Source organism: Hyalella azteca, unplaced genomic scaffold, assembly GCF_000764305.2.
Source record: "Hyalella azteca isolate HAZT.00-mixed unplaced genomic scaffold, Hazt_2.0.2 contig8508, whole genome shotgun sequence".
NCBI lineage: Eukaryota > Metazoa > Arthropoda > Malacostraca > Amphipoda > Hyalellidae > Hyalella > Hyalella azteca.
In genome coordinates, this window is record NW_025938599.1 from 37,304 (window position 1) to 62,176 (window position 24,873).

General features: G+C 38.6%; 1 protein-coding gene across 1 annotated transcript; it reads right to left on the bottom strand.

The window, feature by feature from the left end:
* Positions 1–5,609: 5,609 nt before the first annotated feature.
* On the bottom strand, positions 5,610–24,667 carry LOC108667372 (tyrosine-protein kinase Src42A). The gene is made up of 10 exons (XM_047881657.1): positions 24,406–24,667; positions 18,662–18,892; positions 17,386–17,573; positions 16,872–17,007; positions 14,520–14,688; positions 13,905–14,063; positions 13,346–13,524; positions 8,509–8,665; positions 8,089–8,191; positions 5,610–6,669 (listed from the first exon to the last, which is right to left on the bottom strand). The coding sequence occupies exons 1-10, from the start codon at positions 24,508–24,510 to the stop codon at positions 6,561–6,563; spliced, it is 1,536 nt and encodes a 511-aa protein (XP_047737613.1). The 5' UTR covers positions 24,511–24,667; the 3' UTR covers positions 5,610–6,560.
* Positions 24,668–24,873: the final 206 nt, after the last annotated feature.

Here is a 24,873-nt window from a genome sequence, read left to right on the forward strand (position 1 = left end):
ATTATTATAACGATTGGACTCGCCTGCTCGACGAAAGGGAGCCCGTGAATGCATTGTACCTCGATTTTCCCAAAGCATTTGACAGTGTTCCGCATGAGCGGCTGTTGCCTAAAGTTAAGTCTTTGGGAATTGAGGGAAACGTACTCCAATGGATCACAGATTTTCTAGTAGGTAGACGACAACGTGTCAGTATTAACGGAACCGTGTCAGATTGGGCATCAGTGAGCAGTGGCATGCCACAGGAAGCGTTCTTGGGCCTATTTTGTTCGTTGCTTTTATAAACGATCTGCCAGAAGCAGTGTCCAGCGTGTGCTCCATGTATGCCGACGACACAAAAGTTTATAATGCAGTGAAAGATAAGTCAAATAAAGCGCAATAGCAAGATGATCTTGACATGTTACTTAATTGGGCTGATACGTGGCAGCTGCGCTTTAATGCTGACAAGTTTAAAGTATTTCACCTCGGGAGGTACAATGAACAAGATTACAGTATGAGAAGACATGGTTGCAACGAAAGAGTACTGACTGAAAAGTCTAGTGTGGAAAAAGATCTCGGAGTTTATGTCGACAAGGAGCTGAAATTTTCTTAGCATGTTGAAACGCAAGCTAACACATCAAACAAACTTCTTGTGCTAATCAGACGCTCCTACGAGCTCCTAGATGCAGAAGAGCTCTAGAGTTTTTAGAGACGGTGTGGTCACCGAGATTTGAAAAGGACGATAATTTAATGGAGAATGTTCAAAGACGTGCAACAAGGATAATTCCAGGCTTGAAAGGCAAGTCCTATGAAGAAAGATTAAAGATTATGAAGCTTCCAAGCTTCAGTTATCGACGTCAGCGTGGGAACCTCATTGAAGTATACAAATAATACAGGTATACTCATGATTTATACAAGGTCCCCGAAGGATTACTAGAATTTCAAAACAATAATCAACACCAGGGGCCACGGCTATAAACTAAATAAACTGCGCTGTAACTTCTCCACGCGACAACATCTCGCTTCGAATCTCCGACATGCGGAACAGCCTACCCGATGATATCGTTGGCGCTCCAAGTATGAACGCGTTCAAGAACAGACTAGATAAAGCTATGGAAAAATATATGTTCAGATTTGAAATGCCTAGCACCATATCGAACCCGGTGGAAGTCTAGTAGCTATTTCAAACTATCGTCAATCATGAAAATATCCGGTCAAATGACAAGATTTAGATCTTCTGTGAACAAGGCACGAACAGGAAAAGAATCGGCGACAGGCCACATCAGGCCTACACTTCAGCGCCGACATCACTATGTTATATTATACCGGAGTGGTGGTGGTATGAATGTCTTGAAGCTCCGCCCAGCCGTTATTTTTGACCCTGTCAGGTGACGGCCGGGGGCCGTAACCTACGTCCGCGGAGATAGCTGCAGACCGTACTGCGTGGCGATCACCACAGTAGAACAATCTTTTGTCGCGAATTTTCGAGTCCTTATATAGGCAGACGTCGCGCATGCATAAGCCCACCAAGGGACGCCGTGACAGTTTCGAGTTCCACAAAGCAAGCCCTTTAGATACCCTCGGCCATTAACAGACTCGCTCTCGCGGTTTTCTACCCAAAATTTGCGGTCAAGTCACATACTGCCTATATAAAAATAATTCCTTAACATCACTCGGGCCATCTTCACAACTTTACACAAGCTGTGTTCAAAATATAAACTTAAGTCAGAATAACGTACGGTTTATTGATGTCCGTTCAACGTCCCTAAAAAAGGTGGTGGCTATCAAGCTCAAGACTTTTTTATCCCTATTTGTTTTTTAAGGCTAAAACAGAATAAACTTGCATAACAACATTAAATTGAGCAAAATTAAACCATTTTTGCTCATAATTCATATGCATGTGACGGAACACAAGTTATGTGGACTATTTTATTGCATTTTATTTAAGAACAATGTTTTGTTTCTGACTAAACTCAAAGGATTTAAATTTTGTCTGTATAAATTATAACAATGCGTAAAAATTTTTTTTGTTTTTCGACGTAGACGAGGAACCTCATTTTCATGTGATATTATTTATCAATAGCATCAAGTTACAATCGCCTGCTAACCGTCACTCGTCGTGATATTTTACTTGTATGGGTGAGATTCGATTTGGCTAAAAGGCAGAAAATTGATCCGATTTGATATGACGTAAGAATGATCCTATTTTGCGACGTGCGGATAAGTGATCCGATTTTGCTACGTGGTGGATAAACGATCAGCTTTTGCGACATGGCGGAAAATTTATCTGGTTCTGTGAAACTTCTCATAAGTGATTAGATCTAGATATGGCGAAAGAGATATCCCATTTTGCGATATGGCGAGAAATGACCCGATCTTACAGCATGACGGAGAAGGTATCTGATTTTGCAACACGGCGGAAAATCGATCCAATTTTGCGATATGGTCGAAGAATGATTTAATTTTGCGACGTGGCGGATAAAAGATCTGTTTTTTTTTCGACGTGGCGGAAAATTTAACTGATTTTGCGATATGGCGGAGAAGCGATCCGAATTTTGTGACGTAACGAAAAAGTGAGCGATTAGTTGGGGTTGATGTTTGATCTCGTGTCTGTGTTGTAGTTCCTAATGTTCGTCTGGATTCATATTACATCGGGAAGCAAATCTGTCAACTTTATCGCTGAAGTATAACTTCTGACCAAACCAGATACTCCAATCATCCAAATCTACAGACAGGCTCAGCCGAGGATAATAAGAAATGAAATCGTCCTCCATTATTTAATCAAGACTGAAATAAAAAACACAACTTACTGTACTTCATGTGGCGCTGCAGTCCAAGATCCAAGACTAAGACTACGGTACCTGTTATTAAACAGAGTCAGGACGGGGAAGGTAAGAGGCATGGGCGAGACGAGTTAACTAAAGGGAGTATCGCCAGAGAAGCTACAAGGAAGGCCTAAAAAAAGAAGAGAGCCTTTCAATAATCAGGGGATGTCCTCGAAATTATGACCAGCTTTACATTACAATTAAAACTTCGTTCCTATTTTTTAGACCCGGTGCGAATGGACCAGAGTCGCAATTGATCAGCTTTCCAAAAGTTGCTTGCCATTGGCACACGCGACATCATCCAGCAGTTAATTGTCCAACTCTTGTGAGTTGGCAGAGACGTAACCTTACACGACTGCATGGATAATATCAACAAAAAACAATAAATTTAATAATTTAGATGACAGGAAGCATTTGGTGCCAGAATCGCGCATTCGCAAATTTGTGAGCAAGCTGATCGTCACTGCCAATATTTGAATTGATCGTCCCGATACACGACGACCCGTGATAGCCATCTGTTACACTCACCGCTTAAAAACACGATTGCAGTTGCGCGCGCACATGAAATCTGTTCGTGAATCAAGCTCGGGATTAAATTCCTGCCCAAGCACAAACTACTTTCATGCAAGATCAATCGAACCATTGATTGATTTTGTCGAGTATTTCCCTTCAGGTCAAGAAAGAGCTTAACATTGACACAAAGGAGAGAAAAACAGAATACAAGGCAAATTAAAATGAGTATATGGCGTTCTGGTAAAATTTATATTCGTAAATACAAGATAATGAAAATATTGCAAAGGAATGAACAACCGAAATATAACTCAACATGGTCATTACCGTTACTCCTTCCAAATAAAAATACGAGTATTGTTCATAACCCAATACGAAAAAATTGAACGCACTCTCCGAGTGAGAGCGTTGGATACTCAAGCGGTTACTATGTTGGGATCTGTTCGATGAAATACAACAAAGAATTTACCTAAAGAAAACAGTATCAAGTAACCACGTTCGTCGAGTAAAGATGTATACGATTTCCTTTGGACTGTAGAAATTTGTTCTTCCTAGAAATAAGTTACGCGTTACAAGCAGCTCCCGAACGCGACGTAAAGGCACGTTTCACCAAATGGTACCTAGCTAATAGCCACCATAATGTGAGTAGAGAGTCAACAAATGATCCGTAATGTCTCATTAAAATCATTCCACATAGCGTAAAAACTAAAGGAGGATGTTGAGTTTGACGCTACGCTGAAAAACAAATAAACATGAGACACTATAAAACAATCAATGATTACCAGAATTTACATAAGGACTCAACGCTGCATTTCTTATGATGGCGTCGCAAATAAGTCATTGAGCAAATTACTTGGACATGAAAAATGCGTTTGTGCTTCCTCACCAACGAATAAAATAAAATAAACATAGATTTAAATTATCCCATACGAGCTACGGCTAAAATAATTAGACTACATGACGGATTATACAAGAGATGAAGGAGCTTAACTATATAGATGAGGCTGTCATGCTCACGTACATGAAATGCAGACGGTCACGCACACGTTCTTACGTCAGAGTAAAATGCGCACACACACAACGTAAAAACGTACACGCACAACGTAAGAACGTACACACGAAAGAAATAAAAACTCACACACGCACAACATGACAACGCACACACCAACAAAATAAAAACATACACATCCGCAACACAGAACGCACACAGGCGCAAAATCAAGACGCACACAAGTACACAAGAAGCAACACACACAACACACAAGTACACCAGAAGCAACACACACAGCACACAAGTACACCAGAAGCAACACACACATCACACAAGTACACCATAAGCAACACACACAGCACACAAGTACACCAGAAGCAACACACAGCACACAAGTACACCAGAAGCAGCACACACAGCACACAAGTACACCAGAAGCAGCACACCAGAAGCAACACACACAGCACACAAGTACACCAGAAGCAACACACACAGCACACAAGCACACCAGAAGCAACACACAGCACACAAGTACACAAGAAGCAACACACACAGCACACAAGTACACCAGAAGCAACACACACATCACACAAGTACACCATAAGTAACACACACAGCACACAAGAAGCAACACACACAGCACACAAGTACACAAGAAGCAACACACAGCAATAAGAAGTATGGCGCTGAAGTAAGTCTAATGAGAAGATATTATTTGTATTGGCTCGTCGCACGTCACAGCTTCACTAATGCCGGGCGTCGGGAGCACGTGTCCAGCCGTGTTCCATGTACTGCCTCAAATATAGACACGTAACACAAACTGAAACATAAACAACAAGTTGAATTTTACCTCAAAAACAATCAATCTTAACAAGTCCAAGAAGTAGCAATGTAGATTTGGTCGAAGCACATACAATAGGAGTATTTGTAAAAAATACTGGTCTTACAAAAACACATAATTTGAGGTCATGAATGCTCGACTCCTCAAGAAACGAATCCGATACTTATTCGGGCATGAGTATTTACAGAGAAAAAGCTAAAAAAATTCGAACACTCGAACTAGAAAATCAGCGAAAATAAATTAAATACTGTGTCTGCTATGAGATACATGAATATTGCAGTTTACTCTTCATGCAAAACATAAAGTGTAAGTGAGAGTAAAGAAAGCTTATGGTTTCCTATTGTACAAAATTCAAGATTATCGACCATGAATAAAATAGAAAGACACACATTATGAACTACGGGCACGGCAGGGCTGAAAGCGAGATACACCGATGTACCAGAGTACTTATATGATACGGTCTATGTACAAAAATAATTACCATGTACGGTCTTAGATGTTACACAAGAAGGCTCATACACTCGCTATCAATTACTCTCGGTTTAGTCGTTCTCATGTATATGGAAAACTCAAAACTCGTACCGAAAATGGCAAGTATTTCCATCAAATCTCACCTAACGCTCTTGAACAGAACGAGAATTGCTGGAGTAGCACTGCAATCAAAGTGGGTTCAACATTGCAGTGCCCAGAGCTAGATGCTACATTGCTGGCACCCAGAGCTGGATTCAGAGGCCCAGAAAGCTCATAAATAAAGCTCCACCAAGAGATTTGATAAAACGAATCAAAGAGCTTGGGCACACGTAAGGAAGCACGCACAGGTAAATGCTACGCGCTGCACAAAATCTATAATAAGGATCTTTGATTGAATGAACTTCAACACCAAAAGGGTATTAAAGTAAGAATTTGTGCAGAACTAATCGTAGGTTTCGGCACCTCTAGTCATTTTATATCGACTATAATTCAATGGAATTGTGACGATTGTTTGTGATGTCTTCAGGAACAGGTTTTGTTCAGTTAGTATTGTTCCAGGGTTTAAAAATTCGTTTAACAGATACATATTGGTTTCGCACTTGCACATGTTCATATGATCTCCAGCTCTGAAATCACTTTTTTTACATAATTTTCATTAAATTGCGTATCGATTTTGCATAATTTCTGCAACACAAGACATGATAAGATCAAAGGATTAGAAGATTAAAGAACGAGAAAAGGTAAGGATGTGACGAAGACGAAAAGATGTGAAGTGGACGGGATGAAAGATTGGATGATTTGCAGTGTAGAAGATAGGCAAAAAATGGGATGCGAAGAGAAGACAATTTTCTGCGTAGAAGATACAATGAGTACGTAGGAAGGAGACATGCAGAGTAGCGGATACAGAGAATAGGAGATGTGCAGAGAATGTTGTGCAGAGGTAAGCCTAGTAGGCGACGCTGGCCTCCTTGTACTCCGAGCCGTCCAGAGTAAAGAAGTCTTCTAACTTCCACTGCAACGTCTCGAACGTCGGCCGCTTCATCGGGTCCTTGTACCTGTGAGCAACGGACGTGAGTTAGCGAGGTGAAGGAAGCGCCAACATGGCGCGCACGGCTAGGATTAAGGAAGCATGGACGTGGACGGCCAAGTCGGTGCATCAGCGTGACGGTGGACTAGGAAGTCCCAAACTCGTCATAAGGTAAGGTCATGCACGCGCGGAAGCATGCGCATACATCATCCTTATTACGTTCATCATTCACCATCATCAAAATTACGTTCATCATTCACCATCATCACAATTGCGTTCATCATTCACCATCACGACAATGAAGTCCATCAATACCTATAACCACCATATATACATACATTACTTTCCGAACAACAAATGCAAGTAACCACGTGGCGCCATCGGTAAGCCATACTGATTTCGTAGCACAGATACCCTGATATTACGAGACACAGTGCCATCAGCACCGTGTCATCTCATATGCGTGTCAGGATCGCAATCAAATTGGATTCTACCAACAGCCAAAAAAAAAGGTGATAGAGGACGTAAATATGCAGAATAATAGTGTAACAATATTAGAATTACTAAATAATAATAAGACAAATGGCCGCGATCATTACCAGCACTCCATCATGATCTCGTGGAGGGCAGGGGGGCAGTTGGGGGGAGCGGGCATCCTGTATCCGTGCTCCACTTGGTGCAGCACCTCAGCGTTCGTCATGCCTGCAATAGCAACATCATAATAATGTCTACAGGACTCTTGCATTGATGTAGGAATGGGGTAAGATGAACTAGAGTCCTCTTACAGCAATGTTGAAACTCACATTAACCTCTACAAGAGCATTAAGATGACGGAGGTAGGGCGTGAGACGAATTACAGCCGTCTGACAGTAACATTGTAAAGTAGTGTGGTGACACGTTAAAATGTAGACATCTATTTGAGAATCATGATTTAATCAAAATAAAAGCTTGCCTAAAACCAGGATAAATCAGAATTACGTAGTCTTTAATTTCTACCACACACACACCACCCACCAGGGTAAGGAATCCTGCCGTAAGTGACGAGCTCAGTGAGCAGAATACCGAAGCTCCAGACGTCGCTCTTGATGGAAAACTTGCTGTAGTTGGCGGCCTCAGGGGCCGTCCACTTGATAGGGAACCTCGCCCCGACGCGCGCCTCATACTCACATCATTCACCATCATCACAATGAAGTCCATCAGTCCCAATAATTACCATAAATACCAACATTACATTCTGAACAAAAAATGCAAGCAACCACTTGGCGCCATTAGTACGCCATATTGTTTGCATAGCACAGATACACTTAAATTACGAGATACAGGGCCATCAGCACCGTGTCATACCAATAGCCAAAAAAATGTGATAAAAGACATAAATATGCAGAATAATGGTGCAACAAAATTATAATTACTAAATAATAACAGGACAAATGGCCGCGATCATTACCAGCACTCCATCATGATCTCGTGGAGGGCAGGGGGGCAGTTGGGGGGAGCGGGCATCCTGTATCCGTGCTCCACTTGGTGCAGCACCTCAGCGTTCGTCATGCCTGCAATAGCAACATCATAATAATGTCTAACTACAGGACTCTTGCAATGATGCAGGAATGGGGTAAGATGAACTAGAGTCCTCTTACAGCAATGTTGAAACTCACATTAACCTCTACAAGAGCATTAAGATGACGGAGGTAGGGCGTGAGACGAATTACAGCCGTCTGACAGTAACATTGTAAAGTAGTGTGGTGACACGTTAAAATGTAGACATCTATTTGAGAATCATGATTTAATCAAAATAAAAGCTTGCCTAAAACCAGGATAAATCACAATTACGTAGTCTTAAATTTCTACCACACACACCACCACCCACCGGGGTAAGGAATCCTGCCATAAGTGACGAGCTCAGTGAGCAGAATACCGAAGCTCCAGACGTCGCTCTTGATGGAAAACTTGCTGTAGTTGGCGGCCTCAGGGGCCGTCCACTTGATAGGGAACCTCGCCCCGACGCGCGCCTCATACTCGTCCTCCTGTCGGGGACAACATCGTCGTGAGTGTCTCGTCAGACACACAGGTAACACAGAAGGTATCACAGAAGGTAACACAGAAGGTAACACAGAAGGTAACACACAGGTAACACAGAAGGTAACACAGAAGGCCACAGCTTTCTGAATTCTAAAACCCATCGAGGATCCCTGACTAGATATTTTCTAACTGCAGAGATGAAAACTGAACGTAAGGGAGAATAATTACCGAGTTTTATCAAATTGGAATGAAGATAAGGATCAGGAGACTAACTACACTATACTGCACCTCACGGAGTCAGAATAACAGGAAAAAAATCTAGCAAAAAGACAGAAATAGCGTAATGAATGGTAGCGTTACACAATAAAGAGCACATTCATTTTCTAAATAATTTAGGAAGGAGATTAAAAGTTTTGCTTAAATTCAGATAGTTAAGTAAAAACATTAGTAATGATTTATTTATCACTCTGATAAATTAAAATAAAAGGCAGCACATTCACGTTTATAGTTTTGTTTGTGTCATAATACAGGCATCAATCAAGTAATAATTAGCGTCCGAGTGCAGTTAAGAATGAGATAAAGTTGGCAGATTTGCTTCCCGATGTAATATAAATCCAGACGAACATTAGGAACTACAACACAGACATGAGATCAAACATCAACCCCAACTAATAAATGCCAACCATAGAACAGTTTTTTATGAGGCAAAGACAGAAAACAACGTCACATTTGGAACAACGGAAACAACGCCACAAAACAACATTTAGAACATAACCCCCAGTCTAAACATTATGGTTTAATTAAAAATACACGTCAAAACGGCAAAAAGTTTTCAAAATAAAGTCGAGTTTAGTGACCAAAGAAAAGAGGCACACTAAGAAAGAAATAACACTGCCGATTGTAGTAGCTTTAATGTTTTAGCTACAATAGAAAATTTCACACATCCATTAGAGTTTACCGTGATACAATTTAAAGCTAAAACAAAATAGATGGAAATTTTCAAACCAATGCAGGTTTGATTAACTACGTCTTTCACACCCGTGAGATTTCAACATAATAATTCCAAAACGAGCAATCACGAACTAGAAGAAACTACAATTTGATGAAAACTCCGTTAAAAAGATGATATAGTAATACTCGATGACGGCTAAACACTGGGAAAAACCAAGAGAACTGAATGCATTCGCATAGACACTGAAATGTTGATTTTTACATTATGAGACATTATGCTCGACGTGGATATGAGAGGAAAATGACATTATGTTTCGCATGGTCAAGACAACCGGTGGAATTATGCTCCATCTTCTTATTTATGATCTTCCACTAGTTCATTCTCCAACAGAATTAGCAATTACATTAACGGTAGTAGAACATTCAAACGGGTGAGTCGAAGCGGAGTGTTGTGCTGGTAGTGTGAAAACAACTGCAAATAAAATGATGAGGTATTTGTTGGTATTGTTAGGGTATCCATAACTCTAATGATGAGCTTATGGTGCCAGAGGAAAGGCAAACGTCACATTTGGAACAACGGAAACAACGCCACAAAACAACATTTAGAACATAACCCCCAGTCTAAACATTATGGTTTAATTAAAAATACACGTCAAAACGGCAAAAAGTTTTCAAAATAAAGTCGAGTTTAGTGACCAAAGAAAAGAGGCACACTAAGAAAGAAATAACACTGCCGATTGTAGTAGCTTTAATGTTTTAGCTACAATAGAAAATTTCACACATCCATTAGAGTTTACCGTGATACAATTTAAAGCTAAAACAAAATAGATGGAAATTTTCAAACCAATGCAGGTTTGATTAACTACGTCTTTCACACCCGTGAGATTTCAACATAATAATTCCAAAACGAGCAATCACGAACTATAAGAAACTAATATTTGATGAAAACTCCGTTAAAAAGATGATATAGTAATACTCGATGACAGCTAAACATTAGGAAAAACCAAGAGAACTGAATGCATTCACATAGACACAGAAATGTTAATTTTTACATTATGAGACATTATGCTCGACGTGGATATGAGAGGAAAATGACATTATGTTTCGCATGGTCAAGACAACGGGTGGAATTATGCTTCATCTTCTTATTTATGATCTTCCATTAGTTCATTCTCCAACAGAATTAACAATTATATTAACGGTAGAACATTCAAACGGGCGAGTCGAAGCGGAGTGTTGTGCTGGTAGTGTGAAAACAACTGCAAATAAAATGATGAGGTATTTGTTGGTATTGTTAGGGTATCCATAACTCCAATGATGAGCTTATGGTGCCAGAGGAAAGGCTGGCACAATGATGTGGTGATGGTGAATGAGTTAAGGCAAGAACATTGCTGTGGTCATGATAATGAGTGAAGGCAGGCACAATGATGTATGTGGCCATGGTGAATGAGTGAAGGCAGGCACAATGATGTATGTGGCCATGGTGAATGAGCGGAGGCAGTCACAATGATGTATGTGGTTATGTGGTCATGGTGAATGAGTGAAGGCAGGCACATTGATGTATGTGGTCATGGTGAATGTGTGAAGGCAAGAACATGTGACGAGCACGAGTGCAATATAGCACGAGAGCCAATGCAAGAGCAAAAGCATAGATCATTTAAGTGATAGTTTATTAGAAAAAGAGCAGCACAGAACGTGAATAATTGATGAGCACAAACAAACAGACCACTGGTATAAGTATTCAAACAACTGGCTTTAAGAAGGGAGAAATTTGCTTGAGGTATAAGCAATAAAAACAGAACGGCGGGCGACAGTTCTGTTCTTACCTGTCCCTGTATGACGAGAAGTGAGGGAGGTGTGTGTGAGAAGAGGAGAAGGCGTCGTCAAGTAGAACAACAGCAAGAAGAGAACCAATAAATACGGACAAAGAGTGAGTAACAGAACTGGTTATCTGAGTGTAGGCGCAACTCCTAAATAATGGCAAATAGTAAAAGACATATTATTGGAGTGAAGGCAACAAAACGCGAGCATTTCACACTAAATCTAGTGTGTTGGAATGTCATATGTGCGTGTCCTGCTCGAGCAATCGTACATCGTCATACATTGTAATTTTAGAGTATTTCACTATGAAAATACTCAATATACTTTATTCTCGATGGAAGGCATAGGAGTGTAAGTAAAATTATATTTAGCTTCAAGAAATGAATAATAAGAATTGTAGAGTTTTAGCAACCGATTTAATTGACCCGTCAAAGGAACTCTCACGTGCAGATTTTTTCGTGGTTAGTCCCGATGTATTTGCCCTACAATAATACTTCAAACCATTTGATTTCGTTTTTGCTCGTAAACAACTAGTAGAATCAAATCTCATTCTCAACTAAAGAGAGCAGCTCTGAGGATAAGCCTGCTGAGTATAAGCTCTGACCATCATTACGCTGTTAGAAAAATTACCGTTAACGGTATTACCGGCGTTTCAGTGGCCGGTCAGCACGTGAAAAGAAAAACAGTGTCGCCGTTTTTATTCTAATTTAACACTAGACATTCGTAAAACCTCTGATATAAACGGCGAAACCGTTTATTTTCACGGGGCGACCGGCCACTAGAACGCCAGTGGGACCGTTTTTTCACCGTTTTTTCTAACAGTGTAGCGTTATTGTGATGCGCATGTTCAGCATTATAGCAGCAGAGACCAGCACCTGAATCACCTGGCTTCAGTACGTATGCATCACAATAGTCTTGGATACGATAAACACAAAAGAAATATACAGAATATAGAAATAGTGGCTACACCAGCAAGTTTGAGTGACCGCAATGAACGAGATAACCACTATCCGTGAAGGCGAACGCGTTCTACAAGAAAGTTAAACAAGCGACACTGCAGCTGGGGCGGTGCTTCTGGTTCCCGTTGTAAAAGATAATCAGTGTGCACAACAAATTGTTCTATTGGTATTGGAAATAAGTACACATTGTACAAGTTCCATAGGAAACAGAACTATTTTCCATACTTAAACGATAGTAATATGAGCTAAACTAAGTCCCCTACCAAGTTCCAGTAATTACCCTATAGAATTGAGAAAAATTAAAAAGACGAATTACCTGGTGTTGAAGGATGCAATAATTTTATGTCATTGATATTCGTTGATATTTAAGCTGTAGTACCTTAAACGTAAACGATTTAGATGTTTCTAGAATTCAAATGTTACAAAGGTATATTTCCAAAAGCACCAAGCAATTCATTAGTTGAGATACAACTTAAAGCAGCATAAGCTCTAAAAATGAGAGTTGAATACTACAATACTATCCAGTGGTCAGAAACAAGCGTGGACTGGCACTGCCATCAGGGAGGCATACAGGCATCCAGTGCCTCAATGAGTAGCACGGCGCCTTAAGGCCTTTGTTCGGCTCTACAGTGGCCTTACTAGAGTCGATGCTAATAGCTAAATTAATTTTATTTAAATAAACTCCAACAATAAAGAACTACAACAACCCAATACGTATAATTCCATCTTGACGCATACTTTTCCCTCTCCAATACGTAATTTACTCTAATAATTATGAAAAATCTACCCAACCTAACAAACAAGCTACAGTAGTCACGGATCTTAGGCACAAAGAACTCCCCTTAATTATACCTACTATATACTATACTACATTTTCTATAATAATTGTAATAAATCTACCCAACCTAACGAACATGCTATAGTATTCATGGCCCTCAAGTGCAAATAAGTCACCTTAATTAGCCGCGCCAGTCCGAAGTCGGCGATTTTGACGACATTGTTGTCACCCACGAGGACGTTTCTGGCCGCCAGGTCGCGGTGGATGTAGTTCTCTGACTCGAGGTAAGCCATGCCAGCTGCTATCTGTGCCGCCATGTCGATCAGGATGTTCAGTTTCAGGGATCGTCCCTTGCCTGTCAAATGTCTTCAATTAATATATTTACAAACAATTATTAAGCTATTAACATATTTATTTATTTACCCATCAAAAGTATGACGGCAAATCAGTGAAGCCTACTTTAAATTAGATATATACTGAACTTTAACTAAGACTCTAGCTTGTAAAATAATCAATTTACCATTGAAATTACAATGGCATATTAGTCAAGCCGATATTTTTTAAATATGTTATGTTCACTAATGAAATTCATGATTTAAAAGCCTCCTGTCTACATGCAATTAAAGAAACCTTGTTGTTCAAAGATAAAATAACAATCATTGACCATAAACCACGTCCTCAAAGCTACAGACTCAGACAATATGAAAAGTTCAAAGGTATTTCTAGACGCGCAACCTTGCAAGTGTTCCAGCAGCGAGCCATTCTTCATGAGCTCCGTGATGATGTAGATGGGTTCCTCCAGCGTACACACGGCGTACAGCTGGATGAGTTTGCCGTGCCGCAACTTTTTCATGATTTGTGCTTCTGTCAGGAAATCCTTGGGATCCATTGTACCTGTAACACATAAAACATTAGCATTAGCACACACATTGTACCTGAAACACATAAAATATTAACACACATCACACACACACACATTGTACCTGCAACACATAAAATATTAGCATGCAAATACTATAGCAGAAATACACACAGGGAATGACCTAAGAAGGAAAAGAAGAAACTGGCAGGAACGTAACATATGAGCAGAGAACAATTTTTAAAACTCATCAAAATTCAATACTCGATTTTTACGGCATAACCACAAAACACCGGAGGCTTCCTTGCCACAGAAATTAATTACCGGGGTCCTTTTCCAAACATGGCGGTATCGCTCCTGATTCATTCAAGATTTGTAAGAGTTGGCACGAATAACAGTGTAGGTAGTATTAAATTATCATTATCATTAAAATTAGCTACAACATATAAGCAATACCAATGCAACTCTAGTGAATTCCAAATATAATTTACCTGGCTTGAGTGTCTTGATGGCCACAGGTGTTGTGTTGTTCCACAAGCCTTCCCAGACCTCGCCGAACTGTCCGTGTCCGAGCTTACGGACGAACTTCAGAGACGAGCGTTCGATCTCCCACTGATCGCGAGTGCTGTGCGACAAGCCTGCTGTCACCGGTTTCTCGACCTGCACAGGAAATCCATTCTTTCAATCGTTCTGTGAAAGAATATTTAGTTTATTTAAATTAGACTCTGCTACCACTTCGACATATCATGTGTGGGTTCGATTTCACATAGTTTGTTATTGCTGAGAACGGTATCATACAAGGGCAAAAAGTGCATTGCTATCTAGACTAAAATCTCCGTCTTTTCTCTGAATATGCAACAAGATTTCATAGAGCCTCGTGCAGGGAAAGTAACTCACCGCCTGCAGCGTTGAAGGGAGCAGAGCGGAGGCAGGAGGGCGCCATAGGGAGAGGGGAGAACAGCAACCAGTTAGTGAGGATACCACAGAGAGAGCACCACAAGTTATTATAACAGTCAACACTCAACGCAGTACATCGGAAGTTAATACTATCTGCTGTGCCTGGCTATATACGAGTCTAAGTGCACCTGGAGATATATACGAGTGCAAGCGCACCTGGCAATATAGGAGTCTAAGTGCACCTGGCAATATAGGAGTGTATGTGCACCTGATTGTATAGGAGTCTAAGTGCACCTGGAGATATATATGGGTGCAAGTGCACCTGGCAATATAGGAGAGTAAGTGCACCTGACAATATAGGAGTGTATGTGCACCTGATTGTATAGGAGTCCAAGTGCACCTGGAGATATATATGGGTGCATGCGCACCTGGCAATATAGGAGTCTAAGTGCACCTGACAATATAGAAGTGTAAGTGCACCTGATAATATAGCAGTTTAAGTGCACCTGATAGGCTGATATAGGAGTGTAAGTGCACCTGATAGGCTGATATAGGAGTGTAAGTGCACCTGATGATATAGCAGTTTAAGTGTACCTGATATAGGAGTCTATGTTCACCTAACAATATAGGAGTGAAAGAACACCTGATATAGGAGTCTAATTGCACCTGGAAATGTAGGATTGAACGTGCACCGGATAATATACGAGTGTAAGTGCACCTGGCATAAAGGAGTGTAAGTGCACCTGGCAATATAGGAGTCTAGGTGCACCAGCATATAGGGGTCTAGGTGCACCTGGCATATAGGGGTCTAGGTGCACCTGGCATATGGGAGTCTAGGTGCACCAGGCATATAGGGGTCTAGGTGCACCAGGCATATAGGGGTCTAGGTGCACCTGGCATATAGGGGTCTAGGTGCACCAGGCATACAGGGGTCTAGGTGCACCTGGCATATAGGGGTCTAGGTGCACCTGGCATATAGGGGTCTAGGTGCACCTGGCATATAGGGGTCTAGGTGCACCAGGCATATAGGGGTCTAGGTGCACCTGGCATATAGGGGNGATCAGCAAAAATGAACAAGTGATGTATGGCTGTCTCTTATACACATCTAGATGTGTATAAGAGACAGGGTGAAGACTTTGCAGTGTATCTTTTCTCCTAGGTTCAACGGAATTGGGTTTGCTAGTAATTCTGCAGTCATCTCTGGCACAGATATATCAGAGATGTATTTTTCTACCCAACTCTACATTCTAAACTAAATCTATCTAACTCTAGCTAAATTATTCAAAATCAGGGTTCTACGAGATCCTTACTTTTCTTTCATTGTTTAGACTAAGAATTTCATAGGCTACTTCAACAATTACACAAGTTTAATTTGATGGTTACTTGCTTCATGCACGGCTGCTACTTGCTTTCAAACAAGACTAGACTGCTAATTGAGGCTTTGCACCAGATACGGTACTTCAATATGCCGCCATTGACCATTGTTTTCAGCTCAATTGGTCCTTTCCAGTGTTCAATTGAAGCTAGTGATTGTCAGACCAACCTTCCCAACCCTTCCGCTCAATGACTTCCAGACAAAGGCTCATGAAGACTAGCTGCCAGTCTCGTTTCTTGTCAAGCTTTGGCTCCTTGCTTGTAGCATGCACATCCAGCTCAAGACATGTGAAGCAATCACTCCGTCAGAAGCTTCCGCCCGCACCATTGATGCAGCTAGAAACAACCAAGTCCTGCCTAAAAGGCTACCACCAATAGCTACCTGACAAGTCCAACAATTACACTTCGCTATGGTTCAGCTCTGGTCAAAGCAATGTAACCCCATATTAAAGAATGTTCTTAGAGTGAGGCGCTCCTTTCTTTTCATGCCTCTATCATATAGACCTGAGCCGCCCTTAGTTTAGTTGAACTTTACGTATCTGGCACAACAAATAATAAGAAAATCATAATGCCAACAGCCACGCACCAGACAAGGAGTAATCATTTCGTCTGCTCTCGGAGTCGCGTATCAGGAAAGATCCGTGGTCATTTTCAGCTTGTAACAGTTTCTTCTCTGCTTCAATTCTCTTAATTTTGCCGAAGTACCATCTGAAAAAAAAATTCGTGATATATTCTGCCTTACTTCCTATTAAAAAGTGATGATTTGTTCAAGCCTTGATACACAAGTAAGTAAATGAAGAGCTGTGTCTTCTCAACAGTTCGTGTATTATCATTGTATTATTAATATTATTATTTTGTAATTATTATTATATTGTAATTATATTATATATAATTATTGTATTATTAATATTATCTTGCATTATTGTATAATTATAGTCAATACATGCTTGCGCACAATCACCTTACATTTCATGCTCAACTAATTCTGCTATCTAGCTAAAACCAGTCTTTTGGAATTTCAAAATTTTCGTCTACCTGTGACAGAAATCTGCAAGATCTAATCGTCACCCTGCACACGATACTCACGGCTCAGCTTCAATGCTTTTTAATTTGGCAACATAATTTGAAGGGATATATCCTTCTCTCTTTGTTCCTCTGGACCGAGCAAACCACCAGTCGCCCTGCGTGTCATCCAAGATCTCCAGATGCTCCCCCTTCTTAAAGCTCAAGTCTTCGTCTGTACGAGCATCGTAGTCGTACAGGGCAACAAATATCTGCACAAGTTTAAGATAGCAAGACGAACCAATTATTGTGTCCATGGATCAAGACTTTTTGTATGCAAATAATTGGGTTTGTTAACCCTTAGATGAGTACCCAGCCTAAAGAATTATTTTCTGTAATTTAGTGCGTGCTCCAAGACTTCACTGGGGAAATTTATTCAGTAATAGTAACTGTTAAAATAACTAGTGAAACAAAAAGCTAAAAAATAACTTCAAGTAATTATCAAGCTTTGAATTTTCACGGAGCCACAATATTTTTGGAAAAATTAACACACAAGATACATTAACATGATCATCTTAAGCTGGTAATAGCTTACAAGACTCATAGTAAACTGTCATCATTATTCAAAAGTCCCATCCCTAATAATAAGAATGTCTTCTTCAAAAAGATATTGAACCTGATAAATGCAGCTAATTTTGCCAGCATGTAAAATTATTGCATAATTCAGATATAAAACAAAAGAGCGTTAAAAGTTGCAGAGGTATACAACAATTTCCTGACAGCCTAAAAAGCTGTCACGTCATCCGTCCTTTGTTACAAACAAAACTATCCAGCAGTGAGGGCTGAGCTAAAAAACAAAAGACAGCGAAGTACTGAACATTTTCAAGTGAATTGCATTAGCACTCATCAGTCCCTTGCGTAAGTTGATGATGGGGGGGGGCTTCGAGGTTTATTCAACTCAATGAATTACTATATTCAGACATTTCATGTGCAACTTGTGGAGAGCATAGTTTTTTTTTTCTCTGAACTGCATGAGAAACAATGAAGAATCAAATGAAATAATTGACATGCATCAACTAAAGACGCAATACAGCCAACTGTGACCAGTAGCTTTATTTTTTTCCTCTAAAAATTCACCAATTTTTATTTATAATGGGTTTCAGTTTTCATGTGAATATGATGTTATTTATTGAGCTTAATGTATGTGGTACAAAAAGCGAAATCTCACATTTAAACAAGATTTTGATTCAAATTTTCATAAAACTTCAAATTTATAAACATATCATAAAGACTAGAAGTAAACAGAATAATAATTAATGTGTACAATTCAATTCCTTTTATATCCCCACTGAGTACAAACCTTGCCAGAAAGTGTAGAGTTGCTTTCATTGTCAGGTAAGGAGGAAGGTAGTGACCCCATGCCATTGACACGGCCACCAGCTCCCACCCCCACGCCTGAAGTTGTTACGGGGCCTACACCCGCAGCCTGGCTCACACCGACCCCACTGTCAGACAATAGACCACTGCCAGCTGACCGACCTCCGAGGGATGGGTCTGTCAATGACTGGTTGGCTTGTGATGGCACTGTCACCTGCAAACAGATTTTATGAGAAAAGCATGAGAAATCCTATTAAAATTTTATAACAGATTTCTGTAAATAACAATTCAGGTTAATTTCTGATTAACAGCAATAATTTCTGATTAACAGCAATTAATAGATTTCTGATTAACAGCAATATGTACAACTGGGGAAGGGAAATACTATTAACATTGCACAATGTGCTTCACTGAATACATATATATACATAGTATCTGAATGAGACACACACATATCCAAATGAGATGCACACATATCTGAATGAGTGCACATAAATTTGAATAGAATCAATATTGATAATCTGCAATCAAGGTAAGTGAGTCAATAGTAAAATAATTGTTCTATGACTACCTTGATATTTTTGCCTTTTGAATTGGCAGAAGAAGATGAATCACCAGAAGATGAATCTTTGGAAATTTTCTTGACAAACCAATTCCAAATTTTCTGGAAAGCTGCCATTATTCACTCACAAAATGTCCACAAGGTATAATAATTGAATGATAAATTTTTCAGAAAAACTTTTAGATTCTCAATCCTAAACATAGCTATCTCTTGAGGAATTGTAACAACAACTTTCTTTCTGCCAATCTTGGGAAGCACTGTTAATACATGAACAACTTTTATATTAGTAAACAGAAAAATTTCACAGGAAGTTTTCTGTGGTTATAAGAATGAACATCTGGAACACATTTGAACACAATGATATGCCTCAACTAAGCATATGTTACTGAGCTCACAACAAGGAGGCACTTTTTACCAAGCTCATATCTTGCAACTATCTTTGCCACTATCTCTATGTTATCAGTAATGAGGCATTGAGATAAGAATTCAAGCTGTGCAATGCCTATGTGGGCTAATTTTCAATACTCCTGGCTGAGCACATGGAACCTCATACATGAACACATGAATGAATTCCAGCCATGGACGTTGAACAGCATTGCATTACTTATCAAGGTTTGTCTTGCATAGATGCATATTTGATAATGAACATTTTAACGGGGCCCTTAGATCTGGACAAATAGAGAGAAGTTATCTAGAATAGAAGAATGCCACATGATTCTTCAGAGAGAAAAGTGTTCTATTCCTTGTATAATAACTTAATATAGAAAAAAATTGAGTTCACATGAATCTCAAATTATAAAATGCCCAATATGCATGAATAATATTGGCTCCCTGCCAAGTGCATGTACGTACATATCTTCTAAAAACATGAAATGGTTAGGTACCTAAGCTAGGTTAACAGTTGATATTTTTAGCAATAATTAGCAACAGTTGATATTTTTAGCAATAATTAGCAACAGTTGATATATTTAACAATGACATAGGCAGCACCCTAAAAATGCAGGTGTCAGAAATTATTAACCTGCATACCTATACCGTAAAATGGGGTTACTTTGACCACTTTTCGTTTTTTTTAACAAAAACCCCCAAAACTCAAAAACTATTTGACATAGAAAAATTTTGTCAATGGCCACAAAAGGCCTAATACTGAGGCTACGTAACACAATAGAAAGATTTAAAAAGTTTGCATATCTAATAGGTTGAAAAATTAAAAATGTGACCCACGAAATAGAGCTATTATTTAAAGCCTGTCAGAGTACCCCCTCCAATTTTTTTATTTGTTGGTAAAATAACTCCAGGTTTTGATGCATTGTAGTAGAACTCTTCTAGTTACATATGCAAATGACAAATATGTCATTTGCATATGTAACTAGAAGAGTTCTACTACAATGCACCAAAACCTGGAGTTATTTGGAGTTATTTTACCAAAAAATAAAATTGATTTTATCACCCGGTCAAAGAAACCCCCAGGAGCATGGGTAACAAAAACCATCACTTTTTTTTGCGCATTTTCATCAATATTATTTACTAACTTTACTTCAGATAATGCTGAAAATAAAACAGGGCTTAAGAATAATTCTCCCATGATGAGTTTTCAAACATGTCATGTCATTTATAAAATGTTCATGGTTCATAAGTGTGAATTACTTTCATAAATGAGGCAGGATTTTGCAAACTTAGGCCTGTTATGCATCTGTCTCTTATACACATCTAGATGTGTATAAGAGACAGAGGTAGATGTAATCAAAATTCCTTGTTGTTAATCCATTCTGCTCATTAACTGGATCCTTTGCTAACCAAGGTTCTACTGTAAATGAGTCTTTAGGGGTGTCCCTTATTACCCCATCTTGCAGACATGGCTGCCATTTTTTTTTTTTTTTTGATTGAGCAATGCAGATACCTTCATTAAAGTTTCTAAACCAACACTCATTTTTTAATTTTTTACATGTAATTTTTTTAATAGGGCAAATATTGAAGAATAAGAATTTTAATTTTGATAAAAATGACTCACTCCAAAAACAAGGGTTTTTTCCCCAGTTAAATTGCTTGGATTACTCAGATTTGAAGTGACGTTCATTTCTAAATTGAAATTTATTTAGCCAGTATTTCTTGCTCGAGAGATACTATGAAGTTTCTCAATGTTAACAGCATTAAAATCCATGCAGAAACATAAATTTTTAATGTTTCAGGCTGAGATTTAGGCTCCTAAAAAACTGAAACCAAGCTTTTTAATTCCAAATTAAAAATTCTCAATCAATCACGCTGCTGCAGCTGCTGCCACAGCTAGCTGAATCTAGCCCATTTTTACCAAGGGATGCCAATACATGTTAATGCAGTTTTCAGTGGGTACAAAAGTACCTTGAATTATTGATTGCTTATTTTATGCATTAGGTACATGTTTATGCTTCAAATTCATCATTGAAGTTGTATCTCCATATTTCCTTCCAAGTGAAATTCATCACTTGAAATCATGATTTTCAAGGAAAACATGAAAAGTTGTCACGTGAATTCTCCATACACACACGAGAACTAGTCATGAGAAGAAAGAATAAGTTAATACAAAAAGTAATTAGTAATATAAATAGGGTTTGTACCGGTATTTAGAACAAAAATTCCATGACTTTTCCATGACTCTCCTTGACCATCAATATAATTTTCCAAGTTTCATATATGACAGGTTTAGCATGACCAAGACTAACCATGCATATTCTATCATTTCCTACAGTTGATAAATAGCAAACTTGTAAATGCATAGCTCTTCAAATGAGGCATGACTCTTCAGAGCTGCTTCCCCATATTTGACACATCAAAGTCTTTCCCGCACAATGTATAGATGCTTCATGCTTTACCTTCATGCTTCGGATGGCAAGCAAGCCAGTCACTATAAGCTTCTATTCTTAATTACAAGTCATGAAACAGATCAAAAAGGTGTCTCACGCAACTGAGCTCGGTGACCGAGCTCACATAATTGGTTCTTCAATCAGAACGCAGGAAACAAGAGACTGCACACATAGTAAACACATGCAGCACAGAAAAACATGTCCTTTTCTCTTTTATTTGCTAATTCCATGACTTTCTATAACCTGAAATGAAATCCAATGACTTTCCAGGCCTGGAAAATGAAAAACCAAATTCCATGACTTTCCAGGTTTTCCATGGCTGGTTTGAACCCTGTATAGAATGAATTATATTTGTTGATATTCAATAATGACAAGTATCAATTATTCAATTTTATAAAATTTAACAAGATGTGAAGCATATTTCAAGTTTAGAATAGCCCACATACAGATGACAGCACCAGCAGCAGCAAGCAAATGGACTACTTTATTGTATAGTACCTTAGACTAATATGATAATAATGTCCTATTCTGTTTAGGCACAGTCTCTTAAAGTGTTCCAGTAACATATTTTCCATTACTAATTACCTATTTAAATTTATTTATATCTGGTGCAGTAAGATATTGCATTGTTTGATGTCACTGCGTCAAGTCAAGATGGAAGCTGTTTAGCGTTACGGACAATTGTTATTTGTGAATGAAATTTTCTATTGTAATATATATTTTTGATTGTGATATTGTGAATTATTTTGATTGTGATATTGACAGTATTGTCAACATTTGAACATCAAAGTTCTAACATCATAAGTCACAGGGTATAAGAGAAACAAAGGAGTGAAGTGGAAGGACTGAAATCAGGAGCTGGAAAGATGGCTGACTGGCTGAGCAAGAGCAACCAGTGATCATGAAAGTAAGTCATTGTCACTTTTTACATCATTGATATCATTTTGGAACCANCCAATTGTTATTTGTGAATAAAATTTTCTATTGTGATAGTGTAATATATATTTTTGATTGTGATATTGTGAATAATTTTGATTGACAGTATTGACAGTATATTGACAGTATTGTCAACAATTGAACATCAAAGTTCTAACATCATAAGTTATAGGGTATAAGAGAAACTAAGGAGTGAAGTGAAAGGACTGAAATCAGGAGCTGGAAAGATGGCTGACTGGCTGAGCAGGAGCAACCAATGATCATGAAAGTAAGTCATTGTCACTTTTTACATCATTGATATCATTTTGGAACCAACATGAGTAACTAAGGAATTTCCCAGTTAAAATCTTTACCGATTCATTTACATCAATTTTGAAACTCCACATATTTCTAGAGGGAGTTGCAATGAGACCATGGTGCATGGGGTTGGACAGTTACTGAGTTAGGTGTCAGACTGCATTGTGCACTGCATTGATAACTTGATATCTTATTTTGGCATCATTTCTTATTAGGTACTGCATGAAGGTAAATTTGTTCTGTTAACTTAGAGTTAGAGATAAATTACCAATGAATTAATATTTACCTAATATTTTGTTCTCTTAATCTAATTGAAATCTAGGTAGTACATCTTTAACTTTCATTCTTTCAGGTGCAATATCCAGGCTGTAGAGTAGGGCCTTTCAGCTCGAGATATTGGCGAGAATATAGGGATTTGGTAGGTTTCCATTCTAAAGGCTTTTTAATAAATATGGCAACATTTTGTGACGTTTCATCGTTGCTGACGCGTAGAGAAGTGTTTTGAGAGTCATGTGAAGGCAACAGAAGTTACAGAACTTACGTAACGCATACTGTTTTTTATAGTTTTTCATTTCTCGATGCGTCCTTAATGTGTCGGAATATAGGTAGTACGTACCGCGTTTACCCTAATGCATAGAAGTAAATTTGTTGTGTTAACTTAGAGTTAGAGACAAATTATTAATGAATTAATATTTAACTAATATTTTGTTTTCTTAATCTAATTGAAATCTAGGTAGATCTTTAACTTTCATTCTTTCAGGTGCAACATTAATTCCTCATTTGTCACATCATTTATAGAATTCCATCCTGCATAATATTCATTATACAATCATAATAAATTTCAAATAAAATTTAGTAGTACACAAATAGAATAAATTTGTTCTAATTGTTAGGTATTGGATTTTGAAAAATTGGAATAACTTATTGATTATTAAAACTAGAAATCAGCTGTTGTAGATTGCATTACTACTTCAAGTACTTGAAGTAGTAATGCATCAGAATAAGATTCGTATCATTCCACAATAAAGCAAAAACAAATTAAGTATTTTGCCTGCAAAAAAAATAACGTTTAGGTAGGCCTAGGCTACTAACCGAATCTGTTTTGAACTGTTGTCCTCTGGCTTGCAGATTTCTATCAGCTAAGGAGGCCGATTCATTGCCGCTTGATCCTTTAGCGCTGCTTAAACAGTTACCCATAATGGCTCCTTTAAATATTCATGAAATCATTGTTCTTACATAATATCTTAAAAATCCAATTCACAGAATCATACAGTTAGTGGATTTCCACTTGTTAGTCATCATCACATTTCACTTCTCCAGCGGTGTGCCATCAACACTGCCTGTCGACTGTCGAGTCGCGTCTGTACGATAGACAATCACCAAAATAAAATTTACAGGAACTAAAATTTATTAAAATAAATATCAATAAAGATTCTAAAACTACCATAACACTTAATACAAGAAAGAGAAAGTTAATGCATATTTTATTGAAGTATTGATGTTTTTAGAAGACTTAGTCATCAACGGAACTCCAGGCAAATTGTCAGCAGCGCATATAAC